This window comes from Myotis yumanensis, unplaced genomic scaffold (genome assembly GCF_028538775.1).
Source record: "Myotis yumanensis isolate MYYU_CA2020_CCGP unplaced genomic scaffold, mMyoYum1.0.hap1 SCAF_10, whole genome shotgun sequence".
NCBI lineage: Eukaryota > Metazoa > Chordata > Mammalia > Chiroptera > Vespertilionidae > Myotis > Myotis yumanensis.
In genome coordinates this window covers 55,862,891-55,888,347 of record NW_027223761.1, presented here as the reverse complement: position 1 = coordinate 55,888,347, position 25,457 = coordinate 55,862,891, and the positions used below count along the sequence as shown (strand labels likewise).

At 40.9% G+C, this 25,457-nt stretch overlaps 1 protein-coding gene across 2 annotated transcripts in view; it reads left to right on the top strand.

Annotated features, from left to right (window-relative positions):
• RAB38 (RAB38, member RAS oncogene family) overlaps window positions 1-25,457 on the top strand; it is a 53,732-nt gene that overhangs the window by 21,969 nt on the left and 6,306 nt on the right. For both annotated transcript variants that reach the window (XM_070425825.1, XM_070425826.1), the window contains one exon: window positions 4,038-4,318. In XM_070425825.1, the coding sequence (XP_070281926.1) occupies window positions 4,038-4,318 (281 nt within the window). The remainder of the gene's footprint in view (window positions 1-4,037; window positions 4,319-25,457) is intronic.

Below are 25,457 nucleotides of genomic sequence, written 5' to 3'. Positions count from 1 at the left end.
AGGGAGTACTTTAAAAACACAGATTTCTAGACCCCACACAAAGTCAGCATAGTAAGATGGAGGGTGGCCCAGGAATGGGTATTCTATAAATACCTCAGATGATTTCCTTTTTGAAATATATATTGTATTGAGAGAGAGACAGAGAGAGAAGGAGAGAGGGAGAGATAGAACCATTGAGAGAAACATCATCTATCGGCTGCCTCCTGCATGCTCCCGGTGAGCCTGCAACTCGTGCCTGTGCCCCAGCTGGGACTCCAATTGTGACCTCTTGGTCCCTAGGTGGATGCTCAACCACTGAACCATACCAGCTAGGTGATCATTTCCCTTTTTTTCCAGCTTTATTGAGATAAAGTTGACATAACATTGTGTAAATTTAGGGTCTACAATGTGATGGTTTGATATACTTATATGTTGTGAAATGATTACCACAGCAGAGTTAACACCTCCATTACCTCACATACTTACCATTTTTTGGTATGTGTGGTGAGAGCATTTATGATTTACCCTTTTATCAATTTTAAAGTTTATAATACAGTAGTGTTAACTATAGTCATCATGCTGTACATTAGATCCCCAGAACTTATTCATCTTATAACTGGAAGTTTATACCACTTGACCAACATCTCCCTATTTCCCCACCCTCAGCACCCGGAAAACAGCATTCTAGTCTCTGTTTCTATGAGTTTGGCTTTTCAGGTTCACCATATAAGAGATCATAAAGCATTTTTCTTTCTCTGTCTGACTTATTTTCCTAGCATAATACTCTCTATTCTGGGGTGTGTGTGTGTGTGTGTGTGTGTGTGTGTGTGTATACACACTCCACCTTCTTTATCCATTCATCTTTTGATGGGTGTGCAGATATCTCTTCAAGGTAGTGGTTTCATTTCCTTTGGCTATACACCCAGCAGGTGATTTCTTCTGCTGCATGGCAACTGCTTGAAACCTGTTTTTGTCTTTATATTTTCTATTATTTAAAAAATATTTTTATTGATTTCAGAGAGGAAGGGAGAGAGATAGAAACATCGATGATGAGAGAGAATTGTCGATTGGCTGCCTCCTGCATGCCCCACACTGGGGGATTGAGCCTGCAACCCGGACCTGTGCCCTGACCGGAAATTGAACCCGTCACCTCTTGGTGCATGGTTGATGCTCAAGTACTGGGCCACACTTGCCGGACAAGGGTGATTTTTTAACTATGGTCTTTTTTTTGTTTTAACAGTAAATTACCTGTGATAAACTCATCAGGTCTCTACTTTTCCCATATGTAGGCACTTACTAGAAATCACATGGTTCTCATTCTTTTAATAAGAAACAGCAGAGAGGGCTGTCAGCTGACAGGATAGGCAGGATAAAATGTGCGCCAGAAATGCCCTGGTCTGAATGTGACCTCTTGCTGGAACGCCAAAAATACAAACGTCCCAAGCCTGTTGGCCCAGTGACCCCGATAAACAAAGGACTTTTTTTTCTAGAAACAAACTTTTTTATTTCTTGGTTCTCATCACACACGCACACGCACACACACACACACTCACAAACTCAAACATAAACACATTTTCTTTTTGGAATTCCTATGAATGTGTTAAACCTGTGTGTATTGCTCTTATGCACAGTCTTGAAAATTACCTTTTGCCACATATTTGAAATGTAAACTCTTCCTTTTGGAGGGCGGCCTTCTTCTGGACAAGTAGATTATTGAATAACCCATGACTTTGCCCTTCATCTGAATAGTTCCCTGAAAGGGATCATAAGACATCCTTCCAAAGCCTAGAGGCCTTCCGAGCCCTGAGTGATCACAGAGGGTTTTCTTCCCCCCGAATCCCTGAAAGGTCACGGCCACCCTGAATGGTATAAAAGGAAATCACTCTTTTCCATCAGAAACCAAAAAAGAAAAAAGAAATGTAAAACTAATTTGGGGAAACGGGAAGTTTACCTGTGAGTTGTGTGTCGTATGAAGAGTATTATACCCCTCTCTCTCGTTGACTGGATGACTGTGAAAATACCATTAAAACTGCTTCTGTGGTATAACCCCCGTCAGAAATGTTTTAGGGTCACCGTGCTTGGCTCTGACAAATGCTCCGAGCACATAGGCTTCCACACCGGGATGGGAACCATTGACCTTCATCCATTTCCACTAAGTGCTTGTGGTTTATGGATCATTTTCCCTTACAATCCACAGTGCAAGTGCCCATATGAACATAGCAGCCTCCAAGAGAGTGTGGTAAGTTGAGTTCAAACTCATCATCACAGAACCTGGAGCTCCAAGTTCAATGTAAAGTGTTCTCAGAGGTGTGCTGACCTGTATGTTTTTAGATACATGCCAGTTTCAGCATTTTCTTCTAAGATGAGTTGGCTTATTGAATACATACCTACCTTTGTTTTAATTTATTTTACTTTTTAAGACTCTGAAAATAAATTCTCAAGACAGAATAAAAGGCCTTTGTCTGATCATACACTTCTGGGATTTTTTGGTTCAGAAAATATAAACCCAGTTTTCATTAGCTGTCTTTAGCAACTACTAGTGGACAGAGTGACAACCAGTAGGATTTTGTTCTCTTTTGTTAATCAGCTGAAATACCTGTAAGTTTTTGTTATAAGCTCTGGTCTGCAAGTATGATTTTATTACCCCTATCATATTGTCATTCATAATTTTTAACATGCTGGGGAAAGGGAGGGAAAACTTAAGTGGCAGGTATTCTAAGATACTGTTTTGGATGCTTTACACATGTTAATTCATTTCATCCTATGACAACCTTTTGAGCTGCATATTCTAGTTGCCATTTTGCCAATGAGGAGGGCTAAACGTAGAGTGTTTAATAATCTTGCAAATATTCATTAGAAAATTAAGAATCACAGCAAAACTGATTCTAGCTGATTGGTCTAAAAAAGATCAGTCATCCATCCATCCATTCCTTCCTTCTTTCCTTCCTTCCTTCCTTCCTTCCTTCCTTCCTTCCTTCCTTCCTTCCCTCTCTCTCTCTCCCTTCCCTCCCTTCCTTTTCTCTCTCTCTCTCTCTCTCTCTCTCTCTCTCTCTCTCTCTCTCTCGTTAGAGGGCTTTTCTTATCCAATAGTCTGTACACTATTTACAGTAGAGATAATCTAGTTTGTATTGCATTCCTAGCATGTTGACCGGAGATTGGCATAGACACATATGTACCTGTTATCTGTTCACTTGAGCTGGATGGGATACTCCTGGTACATAAACCTGGAGGAGAGCTAGTACAGACTATTAGTTGAGAACATTCCTACATTATGGACTCTGCATTCAAAAAGCTTAGATTTGAATTCCAACTTCAAAAGTTCATTAATTTGTACAATTTCAACAAATTACTTAGCCTCACCAAGTCTCAATTTTCTCACTTTAAAATGGGGGTAATAATTGTACCTTCATGATCATTTATGTAAGTTATGTTTCTGATGGTTAGTAACCATACAATAAATGCTAGCTATTACTATTATCCTTAATCAGAGTTCACTGTGGATACTTTTTAAACATACTACATTATTTATTATATTTATCATTATAATGTATCACCCCACTAAAATGTAATCTCCATGACGGCAGGGATTCTCATGTTTTAATCATTGCGTCCCATGTATCGAGGACAGTGCTGTCCAATAGAACATTCCATGGTAACAGTAATGTTCTGCATTGGAGTTGTGTAATACTGTAGCCACTAGCCACTATGGTTGTTGAACGTTTAAAATTTACTAGATAGTGTGACTGAGGAACTGTGTTTTAAATTATAATTAGTTTAAATTACTTTAAACTTAAGTAGCCCTATGTGGTAGTGGGATACTGTATTAGCACAGTTCTAGAACATTACATGGTTACAAAGCAGTTTCAATAAATACTTGTTAAATTAATGACTCAAAGATAAAAAACAAAGTGCCATGATTGTATATTTAGCTCATTCCTTAAAGAAAAATAATAAAGCACTTAACTGAGTGACCGGCTCATACCAGAGGCCTTATAAGGTTGCCATATATAGTTTATAATTGCAATAAGGTTTTGATTTCTATTTCTTTTTGGTGATAGGTCAAGAAAGATTTGGAAACATGACAAGGGTCTATTACCGAGAAGCCATGGGTGCATTCATTGTCTTCGATGTCACCAGGCCAGCTACGTTTGAAGCAGTGACCAAGTGGAAAAATGATTTGGACTCCAAGTTAAGTCTCCCTAATGGCAAACCAGTTTCAGTGGTTTTGTTGGCCAACAAATGTGACCAGGGCAAGGATGTGCTTCTGAACAATGGCCTCAAGATGGACCAGTTCTGCAAGGAGCATGGTTTCGTAGGATGGTTTGAAACCTCAGCAAAGGTAACGTGACCTGAAATGATAAACTTATTGTAGGTAAGATTCACAAAGAAAATGCCATGTAATCATTGTCATCATCATCATCACAATAATAACATGTGTTCGCCTCATGATTTATGGTTCCCAAACTGCTTTAAGCACTTTCTCACCTCAAGGGGTGAGAGGCAGGGCAGGAACTATTATCTGCAATTTAAGATGATTGTGGCTAAGGGAGCAAAGCATCTTGTACCTCATCCTGTCGATAATAGTTAATAAATGTTTTCGTTTTTTGAGTGCTTATGTGTCAGGCATGTTTTGCAAGCATTTTTTCATTAGTCCTCACAGCAACCCTATTAGGTAGGTAGGATTTTAGAATCAATGAAAGAAGTGGGCCACACATTCAGGGTTTCTGCCTTATTCATGTATTAATTAATTTACTCCGTCAACATGTAATGTTCTTTTGGATCGGGAATTGTGTTTTGCCCTCGAAATGAAAAGATGGCAGGGACACAGACTGTGGCATTGGGCATACTAGGATAGTGGAGTGAAAGTAGACAGCAAGTATATATGTGAAGGCCATAGTGTTGCTTGGCACTGCTCACTCTCCTGGTTGGCCGAGAGGAACAGGAAGTGGGGCAGGGGCAGGGCTGGAAGATGAAGCATTGGCTGTAGGTGATAAGGGTGCTGTACCTCTCTTAATACCACACACTGCTATCTGATTTGTCAGGTACATGATTCTTGCTCTACTCCCTTTTGGTTTTGTGTGTATTCTTGTATTTCACTATCAGAGAGAGAGAAAAAAAATTTTTTAAGTAATTTTGAAAGTTAAAAAATGCATAAATGATACAAATAAATGTTTTGCTGTATTTTTGGATATTTTTTGTATGCATATATGTGTGTGTATTTTACATTATTAGGATTGCATTCCACACTTTTATGTCATGATTTTCCACTTTTATTGATTGTGGAACAGGTATTAAATACTTGTGGAGCATCAGCACTGAGCTAGTTGTTAGAGGTTCAGCTGTCAATAAGACAGGCATTGTCTCTGTACAGTTTCTAACTATGGAATTCACACTTAGGCCTCATAGTGAACCTTTGTGCACATCACTGGAGAATGGTCTGAAAATATAACTTGATGCTCAGGGGCAGCTTCTGACAGACTTTACGCTGGGCACTAGGGAAAGATAGATTCCAGGGAGGTCATCCTGGAGACAGAGTGACTTGGTCATTATTGCATTCCTACGGGAAAATGACAAGCCTTTGAACTAAGCTAATGGCATTAGGGATTGAAAGGAAAACCTGATTTGAAAATATCACTGAAGTGGAAACACCAGCAGGATTAAGCAACTGCTTGGATTGGGAGATGATGGAGAAGAGGGTGTTGGGGACACTTTCTGTCCTGGTTGGGATTAGTTTTGTTGCCACCATTTCATGGGGAGTCTCAATTCCTACCTTCTCTCTGTGCCGTCTCTAAGCTGGCCTTATGTTTACAAGTGGTTACTTCTCAGTTCCTTCTTGGAGTCTCAGTGCACTTTTCCCCTTTCCCCCCTTTCTTTCCTGTTAAAACTCCTTGTTCCATCGATTTCTTAAGATGCTTCCTTTTATTTAAGTCACAGCATCTATCATTTTCTACTTACGGGTTGTCACTGAACCTTTTTTGGTTTGCTTGTTTTAAGAATTTATTGTTGTAAGGAGAGACACATAGAGCAAAACTCACAAGTGTGATACATTGCAGAAATTTAAGAAATATTACATTTTTATAGTCTGATTTTTGGATGTTAGTCTGGCCTTTTAAAAAATTTTCCTGTCTCTTAGCCCCACCCTCAGTTTCCTCCCCTGCCTCCAAACTCCTTTCTTTCAATAGAGTCCCTGTCAGCCCAGAAGTAGGATTTGGAGGACTCTTCTCAGTTGGATACTTTATATCGAAGGGAAAACTCAATGAATGACTTATCTGGGGGGGGCGGGGGAGAGCGGGATTTTCCACCATTTATTCATTCAACAAATGTCATTGAGCACTTGTTATGCAGCAGGCACTAGGAACAGAGGTATTTACAAAACAGACAGAACCCTGACTTCATGTACAGCAATAGCAATAACCAAATATAAGTAAAATGTATGGGGTGTTGGGTAGTGAATAAGCGCTAGCAGGAGAAAAAAGAAAAGAAAGGAAGAAGCCTGTGAATTTGTGGGGAGGGTTGAAACTGCTTGTGAGACAAAGGCCCTTCTGGACGTCTTTTTGCCCAGCCTGACGTGCCTGCTCCACCATGGCCGTCCTGAACTCTGCTTAGGGGCATGATGTTCATTAACTTAAGGCCCGGCTGACCCTCCACACTGATTTATATAATCCTCTAAATCCCTGCAAATGTAAACTTTGATGAGAAGCTTTCAACAGAGAGAGGGTGGAGGGAGTTTCACAAGCCTAAAGGGCACTCAACTGTTAATACAACCAAGAGGGTGCAAGGCCTCACTGTAGAAGGTAGAACCAAGGTTCAACATTCCTGTTCTCCCCAAACATACGGCTATTGAAATCGCGGTTCTGAATATCTTACTAGTGAAAATGGCCAGGTTGGTCTTCAAAGTCAACCCCTGGGAGCTCAGGAATAATAAATGCTGCAGCATCGGCCTGCTGGCGTGTCAGACTGTTCAAAAGTCTCTTCTAAAGCATCTGATAAAGCCCTGCCTGCTTTCTGAGGACGGTATTACTGAGGGCCTGATCACACTGGCAGCCGGAAGCTAAGATGGCAGCCTTTGGAGATGCTGCCAATTCTTTCTTTGACTACATTGGGGATCAGGAACATTCCCCTTAGAGACCTTTCTCTTAGAAAGTGAATCTGCTAACACGGAACATCCTCTGGAGTGACGTCACAATCAGTCTGGTGATAAACATCTGATTTCCTTTCTCCTGTCTCTGAAACTTCTAATGCACCGAAGGCAGAAATCCTGTGGGTATCACCCTCAGCGTGGCCGTCTCTGAGCTGGAACTAGCAGGGAGTTAGCGGAGTTTGTCGTTGAGACCAGCCCCCATCTTGCCACTGACCAGGCAAACTGACCCTCTTGGTTCTTTGTCTTGCGGAGTAACTTTTTATGAGTTTGCATGCCCCTTGCTGTTACTGGAACAGTCATCCTTAGCTTCTGGCTATGAGTTAAGAGAGAAGAAATGAAAATTAAATATATGCTAGCATCTCTGATTTTTTTTCATGTCATCTCTTAGAATATTAAAACCAAAGGAAAGAGTAGAAATACAGTCTCTCCTAAGTCAGGTTTTTTGGGTTTTTTTTGTTTGTTTTTTCCACCACTTTCTTTCTCTTTATTGGTCATGTTTACTTGAATTCTACCTGTGGATTCGCTAGGGCTAGGTGATGTTTAATTGGGGGGATCCTATGTTCCATTTTCCTGGAACATTCTTGGTTTATGCCTATTGTCCTAGCATAATTATTAATAAGATTCCCATTCCTGGTTTGTAATTAAAATTTCCATGATCAGCCATGGCTGGGTGGCTCAGTTGGTTGGAGCATTGTCCTATAAACCAAAAGGTTATGGATTTGATTCCGGGTCAGGGCACATACCTGGGTTGCAGATTCAATTCCCAGTCGGTGCATGCAGGAGGCAACCAACTGAAGTTTCTCTCTCTCTCTCTCTCCCTCTCTCTCTCTCTCTCTCTCTCTCAGTCAATCAATCAATAAAAACATCCTCAAGTGAGGATTTTTTAAAAATTTACATGGTCACCATGTAGATCAGGAGCTCCACTAATGACTATGTTACGCATTCCCGTGCCCAATCCCCGTCCTTACAATATGCTTTGGTAGATTTGTCTCTTTAGAATGAGAGCCTTGGCCTGCCTTTGTTAGTGCAGCCCCAAAGTTGTCATTCCTGTCTTCTGGGCCCATCTCAGTGGTGACGGGGCTCTGCCCTCTGCTGACCCATTTACCTGCCGCATTCTCGGTGCCCAGTGCTCCTTTTAGATTCACTCTTTGATCATGGGCACCTGCCTTCTAGAGTTACTGTGAGCAAGAAATGACATATGGGGCCCCTGGATGTGTTATGTCTAGTCACACACACAGACACATATACTCAACATCCCTATGATCTATCTGTTCCCACACCCCATCTACTGGTCTGGGTGTCAGCATCTGTGTGTGGCTCACAGCAGTTGCACTTGGCACAAGGTCTATTTCTATATCTCAGCCTTTTCCAAGTTGCTCCATCCTGCTCTTAGGGTGTAGCGATTCGTATATGGTGTGTTCAGAAACAGGACACCAGGAAAACACCAGTATAGATGGGACAACAAATTCTATCTGTTCACTAATGGGGACAGGAACCAAATTCACAGAAAGAACTTCAGAGTCCTTTCTCCTGGGCCCTCCTCATCAGCCCTCCTCCTAGCAGATTTCCTAGGCTGTTTCTGTCCTATTTAGTCTGAATTGTAAGGCCCACCCTCTCCTCAGAATGTGCAATGATCAATGGGTGCCCTAGGAAGAAGCTTTATTACATTAAACTCCACCCAATTTGAGTCTTCCCTGATGCTAAAAAGGAGAATGTCGATGTGTGTCCTGCAGAGAGAAGGAATACGTACATCCAATACTGTTCTCTACAGGAAGTTAGTTTTCCAGGGGGAAGCGTAGGCGTTTCACAGTGTAGTGGGAATCTTGCATGCGTTAGGCTTTCCAGCAACTATGAAACACATTTGCTGTCTTTGGGGGAACATGTAGCCATGGGAGGCTCGCCTCCCCAGGAAGAACCCATAAAACTTTCTTCCTGGGCTTTCTTTGCAGCGAGGGCACGGGCACGTGGCCTAGATTCCACCAATCATACTGATTCAGAAGTGAGCAACTAGAGAAGGGGCAATGCAGAATCCGTGTTTTCTGGGCAGGGTGGTGGCAGAGCAGGCCCCCGACCTGGGTAGACAAGCAGAGTTTTCAGGGTCTTGTGCTTGACACAGATACAGGATCACCGCTGGCCCCAAGGACAGTCGTATTCAGGTGAGCTTCTGGGACATTCGCAGGTAACAGGACCTAGTCATGCTCAGTGGTGGCTGCAGCCGTGTCCTCATCAGGCCCGTTCCATGTGGGGTTTGAGGTTCTGGAAGCTTCAGGTTGAGCCTATTTCTCTACATGACCGAATAATTCTGCAAGCTCCCCAACGTCCTTGAATAAACTATTTTCATCCTCAGCTTCTGTATCTTACAACTGAGAAACTGGATTCTTATACATGGTCAAATACATTTGAGCAAACCAACTTAGACACATGCTTCCCTTGCTGCAGGACTTCTTAAGACTTCTTTAGTCAGTGATTCTCAACCTTCTGGCCCTTTAAATACAGTTCCTCATGTTGTGACCCAACCATAAAATTATTTTCGTTGCTACTTCATAACTGTAATGTTGCTACTGTTATGAATCGTAATGTAAATATCTGATATGCAGGATGGTCTTAGGCGACCCCTGTGAAAGGGTCGTTTGACCGCCAAAGGGGTCGCGACCCACAGGTTGAGAACCTATGTCTACAGTGATAACAGTGCCTCTGTTTCTTCCTGCTTGCTATGTGTTAGCTTTGTGCAAGGATTTTAATGGGCATGAACTCATTCAATCCTTAGCAGAATCCTATAAAGTAGACATTATTATCATTACTATTTTAAAGAAAAAAAAAGAGTTGAGACTTAGGTGACTTCCCTAAAGCTATATTATGTTACTACCTATTTCTTTGATTCTTTTTTAAAAATATGTTTTTATTGACTTTTAGAAAGAGAGGGAGAGGGATAGAGAGACAGAAACATTGGTGAGAAAGAAATATCATGGAACAGCTGCCTCCTGCACACCCTCTACTGGGGATTGAGCCTGCAATTCGGGCATGTGTCCTGACCCAGAATTGAACCGATGACCCCTTGTTTCCTGGGTTGATGTTAAACTACTGAGCCACACCGGCCAGGCTATTTCTTTGATTCTAACATATACTTTTTGCTCCTTCATATGTTAACATTTTTAAAGTCAGGATATGTCCTATGTCAGTGTGGATTTTGAAAATGATGGTGTGTCATACACATAATGGCTTTTTTACTGTTTCTTCCAAAAGAGGACTACACCATGGAGCAGTTCCTAAATGTTTTTGGCCACGTAGGACACTTAACAAAACAGTGGAACACATTTAGGGCATGCTGGCCTGGGATTTTTGTGTGGAGGGAAAATTTTCTGTGTTTTATTGAGTTTAGTGAGCTTTTATTATTATTATCATTATTTTTAAATTGCTCTGCAAGCTGAAAAATGCAACCATTAAGAAGTGGCTAGTTTTCTGAAAGCTGCTTGAAGAGAAGTATCACACATCATTTCTTTTTATAGGCTTTCAGAAAATGTGCACTTAGAAACATAATGTATTTATACCAACTGGAAATGCATAGATAATTACACTTGGGTATGGGTAGATAGTTATTCTAATTAATTTTTAATGGGTTGAGGATAGAACATTATTTTTAAAAAATCTTCATTATCTTCAAGTTGGGTAGTAGATGATCTCTGATTATTCCCATTTTTCAAATGCCAACCCATGAAAAATTCTTGACAGTCGCCGATGGATTCATTGATTCGACACAATTTGCACCGAATGACTGACTGTCTAGGTCTGTGCTCTGAACCATGTATATTGAGCCCTTGCTGAGTTCAGAGCATGCTATTAGGTGCCCCTTCTTATTCTTAAAACGTCTTATTGTTAAAACTCCCAATGGGAAGTAGATATTCCAGGTTTTAGCTACCCATCTCCAAAGAATTTAGATGAGGTTGTATGCTGTGCTTCCACTGATTTAATTGGTCACAGCACATTTAACCCTGCATTTTTAGCTGATCTGATGAGAGCTGGTTGAACTTAGGGTCATAAAATAAAGGGCCCAGCAAAGTTAGGAGGCAGCGTTTAAAGGAAATGTTTAATAGTCATGATCATGTACTAGGCAGTAGTACAACCATTTGAATCATCACTCTGACAGACCCTTAATGCCCTACATGAAAAAATGCAATACTTTCTTGAAGTTGAGAGTAGCTTAAGTACAAGAGGCTCAAACTCAAGCTACCCCATTTGCCTAGGCATCAGTAAGCCTTAATAACAACATTTGAATTTTTATCTTTCGTTAATTAGTTCTCCAGAGGTTGTCTAGATCTATGTGTACAATTTACTGGATAATCTGAAATCCAGCTACAACTAAGACATTGTAGGGAAATAGAAATGGACCCTCAGAGAATATAACCATAGCTAGGTATGCAGGAGGGAAGGTGTTGCGTGCCACTCTCTTCTAGCTCCCCATTATATTTATTTCTGTAAAAATCTTTTAAGGAAAAATACCTATGTGCCTGTCTCTACAAATTTCAAGGAGGGAGGATGCTCCTGGGGCTCTGTTCTACCTTAAGCTTCATCTAGGGCAGAGGTGAGCTCTGTGGAAAGTGTAGGTGATGGAAGAAGGAAAAAGCAGGTAGAGTCCTGTATCCTTTGGGAACGAAAACATGGCCTGGGTGCAGCTGGGTGCCAACCGTGACTCAGATGGCTCCTGGTCTTCACTAGTCAATCATGTCTCCTGGTCTCAGACATGGTTGACTAGTGAAGAATGATTACAACCAGATTCCAGCCTTCCTCCTGGATCTCTGTCTCTAGCCATGACTACTTTCTCAAACTTCGGACTCCATATTTCCTGGATCTCTACCTGGATATCACTCAGACAACTCTTCAAACCCATCATGTCTGAAACGAACCTCATCAGCTTTGCTGCAAATCAGATAATATAGTTTGGAGATGTCACATCCACCCAGACATCCACGCGTGCACCCTTATACACAGTTACTCATCCTTCACAAGCTCCTTGTTCCGGACGATAGAAATTCCTGTAGTGAGGCTGTCCTCTGCCTTCCAGGCCTGTCTCTGGCTACTTTGTCCTTCCATTTATCCTCCAGTGACTCTACCCTGTTCTCATCTTGGCCTCCTCCCTGCCTGGGACATGCTTCCTTCAGTTATTCACCTGCCTCTGACTCTTCCTTTATGACTTGGCTCAAGCATCATCTGTCACTGACTGTTGGGTGGGCATTCTCTCCTGTATCTTACCACGTTACATGACACTTCTTTCTTTTGGAGCCTGACCCTGGCACTGTGCACAGCATCCTCCTTGTCTTCTACGAGTACGATGGCTTACACAGGGAGGGTGATCTTAGTCAATGTTTATTGGATGGAACAGAATTGTTTGTTTCATTGCTTCTCAAGGATTCTTTCAGAAGATTCTTTCACTGTATTATTCTTTTCCCTACCGTTTGAGGGAGCATTTTCACCCTCAGAGAACTGTGTAGAAGCGGCAAAATTAATTCACTGCTGTGTTTCCCAAGAGGACTCCACATTATGTAACTCCTCTCATCCAGAAACCTCTCTAGACACTTTGCACAGCAGGGATATTTTAGTGCTGCACAGCATGCAGGGGGAAGTAGAGAAGAAAAATGAAGATGAGGGAACAGTCCCCCTTATTTCCTTGGGCCCTAGACTGGGAACTCCTGAATTCTTTCCTTGGTAATGGTGTATAGCACCCTGCAAGGCTCTACCATTAGCCTGTGGATCTTAACATCTCATTTATTCCTCCTCAGACCCCAGAACCAGAATTTAGCAGTTTTCTCCTCATTGAAATTCTCATAATCTTGTTTTACATGTATCTCTTATTTGTTTCAGCTACTGTTATTTGAGCCACACACAATGGCTAGCATATTTACCTTTTTTACTAATAATGAACTGGAGTCCCAAAGAGGCCTTTTACTGACTTGTATTGGAGAAACCAGGCCTAGACTTCAGAGCTAGTCCAGAGCTCGGTCCAATGACTGATGCTTGAACAGAGTTGTGTATCAGCAGCACCTGGGAAGCTTGTTAGTATTTTAGACTCCTCAGCCCTACTCTTAGAGACATCTAGAGGGGCAGAGAATGTATGTTTTTGGAAAACAGTTTTTTAGTGATTTTCATAAGCACATTGGTTAAGATGCATTGTGCTACACTTCGTTAATTTGTTCGTTCGTTCATTCATTCATTCATTCATTCACTTCATTCATGAAGTATTCCTTGAATAACAACTGTTATTCAGTTAGCCACTTTGTTAAGCCCCAGTCTCCAGGAAGAAAACTGACATAACTGAGTAATTATAGTATGAAGTTCCATAAAAAGTGCTGGCCTCTATGAGAACTGCGAGAGCACTTGAAGGAGAAGCTGTTACCTCTACCTGAGAGCATGGCAGCTTTGTAATGTTGGATCATCTCTTGACACCTGGTGACCTGAAGTTCCACAATGCTCTGCCATTGTGAACTTTTGTTCATTAATGGTGCTTTGCCCTCTGTGAGCTCTTTCAGCTTATGTTCTAAGAAATATTATTCCTTTTCTCCCCTTTATTCATTTATGTATGGTTCTTTCTTTATGGAACTCCTAGTTTGGTGTAACCTCCTGAATTAAGTCTGTGCACCTACTATGCTTCCCTCCCCGTCATATATTCATCACTTTGTAATTTTTATTTCATTTTCTACATTTTTTTGAGTAACTTTCCAATCTTTTGTTATAATTATTTAATTTTGGCAATCATAGTTTTAATTTTGAAGAGCTTTCCTGTTCACATTATTCTTTTTTATAGCATCTATTCTTAGTTAAGAACATAATTATTTTATGTAGACTGTTCCTCTTATATATCTGATGTTCATTTTTAGGAACTAGACCATCAAAAGCAGATACTAAGCTCAGTGTGTATAGTAGGCTTTTTGGTTAGGGGCTGTGTTGGTTGTTGATTAGTGGATTTTATTTTAGGTGGGTAGTCACTGAGGACTCCCAAATGTCAGCTATTGGAAGTCTTTTTTTTTCCCTAAAAAAGTCTTCTCTTCTGGTAGGGGTGAAGATGCCAGGGTTCTGGGAGGAGGAATTGGTAGTCCAGCTGCCATATTGGCAGGCTTTTAGTTGACACATTTTTTAGTCCTATAGCACCTTCATAGGAAAAATTTTGGTGTCTCTTGAGTTTCAAGTTTCTTTTCTTTGGTTTACTCAGAGGATAAACTAGTGTTTACCTAGGGGTGTAGATGGCTAGTGCTGGTATTCTACGAGAAGAAGCGGGGGAAGTGTCCGGCTGACATTCCTTATTCTGAACTTGAAGCAGTCCCCCTGACTTCAGCCACTCTCAGTACATGAGTCTTGGGTTCTGTGGGAATTACTGAGCTCTCTTATTGTCCATATCTCCCTTTACATACCTTTAGAACATGCTATGTACAGGCTAGTAAATCCACTACTATTCTCCATTGCTTTCAGATTTCAAAAAATGTGTTGAAATCTCTTGAATTCTGATGCACATTTTTTTTCATTATTTTTATTCTTGAGGTTCTATTTGAAATATTTAGTTTCTGACTCAATCTTAGTTATTATATATTTTATTATGGCTTCTTTTAAAAGTAGAATTATTTTATCCTCATTTTATAATGTGGAATCCAAAGAATAGTGGGATATAAGTAACTTACTCAGAGTCACAACTAGTAAGTGTCAGAACTAGGATTTTAAATTCAGGTCTGATTGATTCTGGATCTACCTGGTGCTTTCTGTCAGCTTCTATTTGTATTTTATTTCATTATTATTTTTTAAATCCTCTCACGAGGACATTTGTTTCTTTTTATTGAAAAGAGAGAGAGAGAGAGAGAGAGAGAGAGAGGGAGAGAGAGAGAGAGGGAGAGAGAGAGATTGATCTGTTGTTGTCCTGTATGCGCCCCGACTGGGGATTGAACCCATAACCTAGTTATATGCCCTGACTGGGAATGAACTAGCACCCTTTTTATATACAGAACAATGCTCCAACCAGCCAAGCCACTTGGCCAGAGCTCAGCTTCTACTTTTAAAAGAAAAACAAACAGGCGAGGTTCATGAGTTAGGGCCACTGTCAGAACCTTTTGAGAAGGGTTTCTTCCTTGTTTCAGGAGGGAGTTTGTTACTAAGACATGCTTGACTTCTCCCTCCCCGTGTACTTCATATTTTTCAGTATTGATTTTGTTTGTCCCTGGCTTTGTGGTCTGTTACCTACTTTAATGTGTCTTGTTTGCCATCTTCGAAGCACCCTTAGATTTGTGGGTGACAGCCTTGCTCTCCCAAGGCCTTCTGTTCCATCTCTGTCTACTCTGCTGACTAGTGAAGTAGTGATTCCTTGGGGGAGCTTGCAGGGATTGGGGGGAAATCAATATCTCATTAGACATGAGTGAGAAGCAGCAGCAACAGCTCTTGAGCGGCCTCTTCCCTGACCTAATAAAAATTATTGTTTATAATTTTTATTTTATTTTAGAACAAGAGAGGGAGAGAGAGATCAATAAAAGAGAAACATTGCCCTAACCGGTTTGGCTCAGTGGGTAGAGCGTTGGCCTGCGGACTGAAGGGTCCCAGGTTCGATTCCAGCCAAGGGCATGTACCTCGGTTGCGGGCACATCCCCAGTAGGGAGTGTGCAGGAGGCAGCTGATCGATGTTTCTCTCTCATCGATATTTCTAACTCTCTATCCCTCTCCCTTCCTCTCTGTGAAAAATCAATTATATATATATATATATATGAAACATCATTCGGCTGCCTCCTGCATACCCCCTTTTGGGGATCAAGTTCACAACCTGGGCATGTACTGTGACCAGGAATTGAGTCAAGGACCTCTCAGTGCACAGGGATGATGCCCAGCAAACTGAGCCACACTGGCCAGGGCAAGGTGCACTGTTTGAAAATGAGATTAGCCTGACATGCCCAGGGATATTCTAAAGTGATTAGATTGTCCTCGGAAAACCTTAGAAAAAGTCAATGACAGAAAAATCAAGAGTTGTCTATCCATTTCCTTGAACTAAATGTAACAAAGTCCTCTTTTGAGAATAATTTTGCCTATCAAAAATTGCTCCAGAGGAAAGAAGTTCTCTGATGAGAATTTGTCTAACTCTTGGTCACTGAATTTTCTAGTGCAGGAACAATTGTTTGAGATCCACAGGGAAAGTCTTTTAGCTTCCATGTTTTTCAGGGTTCCCAAAATAAAGAGAGAGTGTCAGCAATGGGTGCCCACTATTGTCCATCTAATATGTTTCTGAAACCTTGTGTTTCCCAAATGTTTATGCTACCTCGTGGGGCTTATTATGGCAGCTGTCCCCAGATGAGTCCCTTTGAAAAAGAAGAGTTCTTCTGGAAAGAGAATTACTATTCTCTCGTTCATTTGGTTATAAGTTTTTGTGTTTCAGATTTTTGTAAAGAAGGGCAGACATGAGGAGAAAAGTCAAATTATCAAAGTCTAAAGAGGTCTAGTTTTGCCATAGTAATATAAACCCATACCTAATCCCCAAATTATCATGCTATAATGTCTTCTCTCACCATTGCATGGAAGCACATGACAAGTATATACGGATAGCACTTCAAAATCATTTTATGATAGAACTACATATTTTATAGTTTCATTCATCATTCTTCAGTAATCACTGAGCACCTCACCTCTATGTGACAGGCACTGGGATTATCCCAGTTGACAAAACAGATGAAATCCCTTCTTCTTGGAGCTTGTATTGCAGTGGATGAGACAGGTAATAAAATGATAAATCCATGCAACATATAGTTTGTCAGATGAGCTAAGTGCTAGGGAGAAAAATTAAATAAGGGAAGAATTCTAGAATTTGTGTGGCATATATGGATGAGATGCAAGGGACAGTTCAAAAAGAGGAAAGCAATTTTAGACAAGTGACCAGGGAAGGTTCCAAGGTGAAGGTGTTTTATTTTTAAAATTAAAGCTTTGAAGGAGGGACAACATTGAGCCATATGGATTCCTGGGAAGGGAATGGTCCAGGGAGAGGATGTAGCATATGCGGAGGCACTATGGCAGGTACTGACAGCTGGGCTTTAATAGAATAATAAAGATGAGGTCAGGGAAGTGATGGGGTCATGTTGAGTCTTTAGAGCATTGTAACAACTTTAGGTTTTGCCCTGAGTGAGATGGGAAGACATTGGGTCTGATCAGAGATGTGATACAGTTGGATTTAAATAACCACGCTGGCAGTTGTGTCAAGTCTGGATTATACCAGTATTGGGGAAGATTGGAAACAGATCAGCTAAGACTCTATTGCACTATCTAAGAAAGAGGAACTGTGGGACATAGTCAAACTCTACATGTACTTTTGAACCACAGCAGAGAGGATTTCCTGACAATTTGGATGAAAATAATGAGAGAAAGATAGGATTTGGGGATGGCTCCACAGTTTCTGGCCTGAGTAACTGGAGCAGTAGAGTTGACGTTTTCTGAAGCAGGGGTCCTGAGATGTGAAGGAGTCAATGGAGAGACAGCCAACACTCAGTTTTGTATACAGCAATCTTCCCCTATCCACAGAGGATGTGTTTAAAGATCCCTATTGGATACCTGAAACTAGTATACTGAACCCTATAGATACGATCTTTTTTCCTACACTACATACCTGTGATAGTTTATTATAAAGCAGGCATAGTAAGATATTAACAACAATAACCAATAATAAAATAGAACAACTTAATAATATACTTTAATAAAAGTTATGTGAATGTGGTCCATTTCTCTCAATTATCTTATACTGTGCTGACTCTTCTCGTGCTGATGTGAGGTGATGCAATGCCTACCGGAGGAGGTGAAATGAGGGGAGTGACAAAGGTATTGTGATGAGTGTTAGGCTACCATAAGTGTTGCTTAAACACAAGCACCATAAAACCATGAGTCATCTGATAAGACAACTACTACGTGACTAATGGGTGGGCAGGGCATATACTGTGGATACACTGAACAAGGAGATGAGTCATGTCCTGGGCTATGGAGTGGGACAGCGCAAGATTTCATCACAACACTCAGAACAGCTCGCAAATTAAAGCTTATGAATTGTTTATTTCTGGAATTTTCCATTTAATGTTTTTGGACTGTAATTGATTGTAGGTCATGAAAACCATAGAAAGCAAAAACACAGCTAAGCAGGGGATGACTGTTACATTAAAATCTAGAAAACAACTATGATCAGATGTCAGGAATAGTTGCTTGTGCTTCTGGAGTTTAGGAGAAAAGTCAGCTGCAGGTAAGAGGATCAAGGACTGAGCTCTGGGCACTCCCACATTTAAATGAGAAAATGAGTCCACGGAGAGGGGAGGCAGTAGAGGGTGCAGGTATTTTGACTTTATCCAAACTTCTGATAAAAATTAGGTTAGTTCCCATCAGAGGTTTGAGCTGTGTGCCACTTCCTTAGAAACTAATCTTCTTGTTTAGTGTAATTAAACAATTAGTAGCCCTCAGCCACCATTGGAACCAATTAAATTTACCCATTTTACTTTGGAGCCAACCCATAGCCACCCAGTATGAGGGACTTTATTCTAAAGATAAGATGTGAAAGGTAGTGTCCTGATTGCTCAACCTGAATGTTTATTATAAGAGCAAGTGAGTTTGTGTGTGAGCTCTGCCTTCTCGGGGCCATCTGTCAAGCACTGTTTTGTGCCTCTGTGATAATACTTTTGCTCCGAATAAACCCCAATACTATCGTTTTCTGCCTGTAGCATTTTCTCTGTGCGTGTGTTCTTACTTGGTTTGGACGGGTTCAGGCCACCCTTGAATCACCTCCCTTCTCCTTCTGTCTTTTGGGTGTGTTACTTATAAACCTGATCTTACCTGAGATATTCCTGCAGTCAAACTGCATTCTCTTAGATCTCTCCTCTCTTTCTTCTTTGTTGGGTTACTCATGCTGGTAGTTAGAATCTCTGTATTTGAGCTTCCTGTCCTTATTTTTCTCCAGACTCAATCTTATAGATTTTTTTTTCTACCTGTGAAAAAAACCTATATAATTTTCCATTTATTCTTATATATTTCTATTTTACAGTTCATGAAATATTCTATTTATGGTTCAAAATTAAACACTTTTATTTTCCTTGTTTCCTACCTTTGAATATAAATGTTAATATAGTACATATGCCTTATGAATAACTTAGAAAACAACCAGAATTATAAATAGAAGATTAAAATTATCTGTAATCAAATCACCAATTGATTCATTAACATTTTAGTCTGTTTCCTTTTAATTAGGAATATGTGTATATAAAAAGAACTTCATCCTTCCGTTTTAAGTCATTTTTATAATTAAAGTGTCAACCAATCTAAATGACTTATTAGCTGTAAACCTATAGCTACATATACAAGATACCAGCAGAAGGAGGCAGAAAGAGAAAGTAAAGGGTACCCCTGGTAAACAAGAATAGCTGAGTTGTCTTCTAAATAATAGTTTATGATGCAAAAAAGTGGTTTTCAGGGACAAAGTTGAGATTTTTTTAAAGTTTACATTTGAAGCAGAAATGTCCTTCATCTGGCAAAGTTATTGTCTTTTTCAACCTATTTAATTAGGTGGACTTCTGTAAAAACAACCAGAAAATCAGAACGAAGGTGAAGTCTAAAGTTCCAAGAAGTCTCTTTTATCTCTTTCTTTTTTTTTTCCTGAAAAAAATTATTCAGCAACTACTTTATGCCTTTCTGAAGAGGCACTTTTTATCAGATCATTTGTGTTTCAACTCTGCTTTCCCCTTTTTGCATATTGGATATAGGAGCCTCCACTGCCCACTTATTCTGCAAGTGTAAAAGTTATCAGATGTCACTAGATATGTTTCTTTTATAAGCCACACTTTATGAAAAATATTTTTCCATTTCTTTTAAAATCATAAATTGTTTATGTCTGTCTGAAATGTAAATACATACATCTTCACTAGTGTAGATGACTGCAAAGGTCCATAAAGCAGGAGAGTAAACATAACTGAGGGTTTCTTGATTTTTCAATGACCCTCCATGGCCAGTTTTGTGCTCCTCTACCTGCCATTCCCTCTTAGCTCCCCCCACAGGTTGTCCATACTCTGTCTCTCAAGTCATAGTGAACGGCCAATAGTTCCCACATAACCTAAGTGGGGCCCCTCCTGGTAACGTTGTCTTCTGGATTCAGAGTTGCTTTAGTCTCCAGCGTGAACATGTGACTGAAGCCAGACTCATCAGAGTCCTTCCCCAGGATTTCTTCAACCCAGTTTGGGAGTCGGAGGCCATTTCACTTGGGTGGCGAAGCTATGAGGATGTAATTCAAGGCTGCTGCAGCTATCTCCCTCTTTATATGCAAAAAGCTGCCGGGCAGATAACAAAACGGAAGCTGAACTAATGGTGTTTCAGAGTCTGATTTTATTTCCTAAGTTCCTTGGAGTGGCCTGAATCATTCAGCCATTCCATCACTCCTGGGTGCTACCCTCCAGATGACCTAGGCAGTTCAGTGGGTTTCTGATTTGTGCAGCCAACAGATTATGGCTAATCATGTTGATAGGGTGCACTGGCAGTCGTAAATGATTGCCTAAATAAATGTCTTATACTTAAACTCTCAATGTGAGAAATCTTTCCCATTAAGGGAGCATTATTCTTAGGACACCCACAAGTTTAACTGCATTAGTCAACGACTGGAGATAGTCTCAAGTTACCTTTAATCTTGTTTGGAAAAAGGCAAGGTATAAATTCCCTCCTCTCAGAGCTGAGGAAAATGATGCCAGAGAGAAGACCTGATTTGTTTAGAGTGACTAAGCTGGTTTGTAGCTACATGCGGGCTAGGACCCACATCTATTAATTCTCTCTCTAAAGTTGTCTTGAATTTAAAAAACTTCCGTATTATAGACTTGAACATAGAACAACTCAGTGTTTTTTGTGTGATTTTTAATTGGTATTGGGCTACTTTTCTTTCCTTTTCACAGTTTATTCATAAATTTCTTTTTTTAAGTATGTTTTTATTGATTTCAGAGAGAAAGGGAGAGGGAGATAGGAACATCAATGATGAGAGAGAATCATCGATCGGCTGCCTCCTGCACACCCTACACTGGGGATTGAGCCTACAACCTGGGCATATGCCCCTGACCAGAATCGAACCTGGGATCCTTCAGTCCTCAGGCCAATGCTCTATCCACTGAGCCAAACCAGCTAGGGCTATTCATAAATTTCTTGAACACATACATGCCGACAGGCCCTGTATAAGATGCTGGCAACACTCCAAGTACATAAAAGTGCCACTTCGGCTTTCAAGAAGTTTACTGTGTAGTGAGAAGGTACATTTCTAAAAGTCTTTGCAATCGTGCGTAACAACAGGTAGGGTAGGGATTGCTGTGGAAGCACCTGCGAGTTACACAACCCAGACCAGCTCAGGTGGGAGGTAGGGCACTGGTCAGAGAAGGCACATCAGGGTGGATAATGTCAGGACTTTATCATCATCTGTCAGCCCCATGTTCCCAACTTTGTTATTAGCATGATCTCACTCTGCTCTGCTGAAATCATAGGAAAAGAAACACATGAACTTCGTTTTGGGCTAGGCTCAGAAAACTGGAGAAAGGTAAAATTGGGGCTAGCACCACCTAGGAAAGGGTAAAAAATCATAAGTATAATACAAAATCACTTCATAACTGTCTCTATTCCCCAACTCACCCCCCATCCACAGACACTCCCATATGTACCACCAGTCTTCCTGATCAGTAGTTGCCAAATTTTGCAAAGAGGAGCACCAGCCCAGGGAGATAGAGCATGAGATAAGAGTTCTGTTATCAGAGTTTATGAAGCTCATTCTGTGCTTGGAGATGAGAGGTGGGGGAAGGGGACCTGCTTGCTTTCCCCCAGCCTGAATCTGCCTTTCTTTAATTCACATTATTGTGGTGGATCTTTACCTTCTGATCCAAGTTCTTCCATGTTGCTTTGGTTCCCCATGTGTGCTCCCACCAGAATGCTAAACCTCTTCTCCATTTAATGCAAGAATTTCAGTCGCATGCCACATTCTGTGAGCATTTAGGACTCTGAGGAACCTTGTGATAAAGAATTATTATTAACTTAACATTTCATAAAATTATTTAACTATAGATACCTTTTTATCCTATCTATATACATAAAAGCCTAAGTGACCGGAATTACTGGCGACCAGTCACTGTGTTACGCACTGACCACCAGGGGACAGACACTCAACACAGGAGCTGCCCCCACCAGTGCTCTCCCACAGCCAACCTCCCACAGCCCCTCCCGCCTGACTGGTCAACTTCCTGTGGTCCCTTCCCCTGGCCGTGCCCCCCCCCCCCCCCCCACCATAGACCTCAATCGCTGGCCAGGCCTAGGGACCCCACCTGTGCATGAATTCATGCACTCGGCCTCTAGTACTGTTATGAAACTTCAGAGCCCACTTTGAGATCTGTTACTCCAACAAGGAAGTATGTTTGTCCCTCCAAACATTCTTTTTTTTTTATATCCTGAGCCTGAGGATATGCTTATTGATTTTAGAGAAAGGGAGAGAGAGAGAGAGAAGGGGGAGAGAGAGAGAGAGAGAGAGAGAGAGAGAGAGAGAGAGACATTAATGCAGGAGAGAAACATCAATCAGTTGCTTCCCGTACACACCTTGACCGGGGATCAAACCTGCAACCTAGGTATGTCCCCTGACAGGGAATTGAATGTGCAACCTTTTTGGTCCACAGGACCAGGCTCCAACCAACTGAGCCACCCAGCCAGGGCCAAACATTCTTATATATAACTTAATAATATTAATGTAATGTTGCATTATTTCCCAAGTGTTATATATTCTTTTCAGGGCCTATTTTATGTCGACATTATTGCTGAGTTCTTTCACATATCTCATCCCATTTTATGCACATCCTCAACAACTTTATGAAGTTGGCATTATTTTTATCACAGATTATAGGTAAAGAAACTGAGGTTGGGAGGGAGGTTATGGTGACTTCTCTGAGGTCACACAACTAGCATTTGGCAGAGCTAGGCTAGTTCTGAGTCCTTCTGTACCTTTCTTCTTAAATAAACAAATGAACAAATAATACAATTTTAAGTTGACCAGAAGATTCTGAAATTGGGAAATATACCGGAATTACATCAAAAAGTTCAAAGCAGAGCCTGATTCATGTGGCTCAGTTGGTTGAGCTTTGTCCCATGCATGGAAAGGTTGCCTGTTCGATTCCTAGTCAGGGCACATGGCCAGTTGCTGGCTTGATCTCCAATAGGGGGTGTGCAAGAGGCAGCCGATCAATGATTCTCTTTTATCACTGATGTTTCTATCTCTCCCTCTCCCTTTTTCTCTCTCTCAGATCAACAAAAAACATTTCAAAAATAAAATAAAAGTTTAAAGCAGAATAAAATGAAATCTTTGTGAATCAGATGTTAGTAGCTACTAGTAAACAAATGAAGTCGGTACTTAAATTATCAGGGGAATCACTTCATAAATTATATAATTGTCTAACCCCTACGCTGCAACTAATGTAAGATGATATTTAATGTCAACTATTTATTTTTTTAAATAAAAAGAAAACCAGATGAGATATGTTCACTCTGAATGGGCAGATCTACAGATAGAGATGGAGTAAGAATAACCTAAGCAAAGCACCTCGAGGGAATGGCCTGTGGTTTAGTTCAGTTGGAAGTCAGCCGAGTAAGGGGGGCCAGTGGAGATGAGCCAGGACAGTTGAGTTGTGGCCAGATTGGTTTGCTCTCAAGTTTGCTGGTTTGGACTGATTCTGAGCAGGCAGTGTGAGCCAACAGAGTCTTTAAAAGATATTTTTATTGATTTCAGAGAAGGAAGGGGGAGAACGTCAATGATGAGAAAGAATCACTGATTGGCTGCCTCCTGCATGCCCCACATTGGGGATCGAGCCTGCAACCTGGGTATGTGCCCTGACCTCCTGGCTCATAGGCTGATGCTCAACCACTGAGTCATGTTGGCTGGGCCAACAGAGACTTTTTGAACTGGAAATTGGGGATGACATAAGATTGTAGCTACACTTAAATTAGAGTAGCCAGGAGACAGTCTAGAAAAAATATATAAGATGATTGTCATAGGGGGAAATGGAGGCATGTGACTGGAGAGGAGACCACACAAGACCTGACCTAGGATGAAATGCCACAGTGGTTGTGAGAAGGTGGGAGCACATCACCATCATGATCTCTAAGCAGAGGCCGGAAAAGGCCTGAACTAATAAGATCATCACCTAAGGGTTGACTCCATAGCATATTAAAGCAAGGAGTGTAAAGACTGATGAATAGTGCCTGGTCCATGGAAAATGCTCAGTGATTATTAGCTGAATTATAAATGATTTCATTTAGGTACATGGTATGTATTTCAATATTACATGATGAGAACTTCAAATTGATGTATTGCCTCTTTCTTTGCTATTAAAAGTTTGTAGAATGAAAAAAAGGATGGTGTTAATCCATATCTGGAAGAAGTAAATTATATAGCATGTGCTAAGTAAGGTTGCTCAGGCTAAGAATGGCTTGTTGTCTGACTGAGGAATTTAGGAGTTAGACATGAGGGATTTGGTAGGGAGAGGCAGACTTAGGTTCAAGGGTTGATGCCAGAGTTCTTGTAGTTAGCTAGTATCATGACATTCCAAATACAAAAAGGTGATTATAAATGGTTTTTTTTAGTTTTAGCAACACATCCATTTTTACACATAGTTTGTGTTCCTGTATGCTTTCACTCAAGCAATGTTTTTCTAACAATGTTGGCAGAGTTTAATTTATGCTGTCTTGGAAAACAAGGGTTTCAAACTCTGTAATGAAGAGTTAGTTAAATTATGAACAGAAGAGTTTTTATATAAATAAAAGATAAACTCTAGTTCTGAAAAGAAATTGTTAAGCTAGAGTTGACCATTCAGTTTCATAAACGTTTTTAAGAGGAGCCCTAGCCCATGTGGCTCGGTAGTTGGAGCATTGTTTCGTATACCAAAAGGTGGTGGGTTCAATTCCCAGTCAGGGCACATACCAAGGTTGCAGGTATGAGGCCCTGAGACTATAGAAAAGGGGAGAAAGAGGGTTTGAATGGACTTTGACATTAGTGCTTAAAGGACAGTGGCTGAAGTAGGACTATGGTGCAGACGGGGGAGGTGTTGTCAGAGGGTCACAGTCTTTAGAGCTGATTTTATTTGTGAACTTTTATCTTTTTTCCCTGTATCTCCATGATGACTCCATCCTGTGACCTTATGGCTCCTTCCCAGTGCATATCACACAGACTAAAGTCTGGAAACTTGCAGAGAGTAGGGCATCAGTAGTACCTGGTTTGAATGACTCATACTCTTCTTTCCTTCATGGAGAAAGTGTGGCATGGGCTTTGGGTTCAGGCAGACCTTCACCTGGGCACTAACAA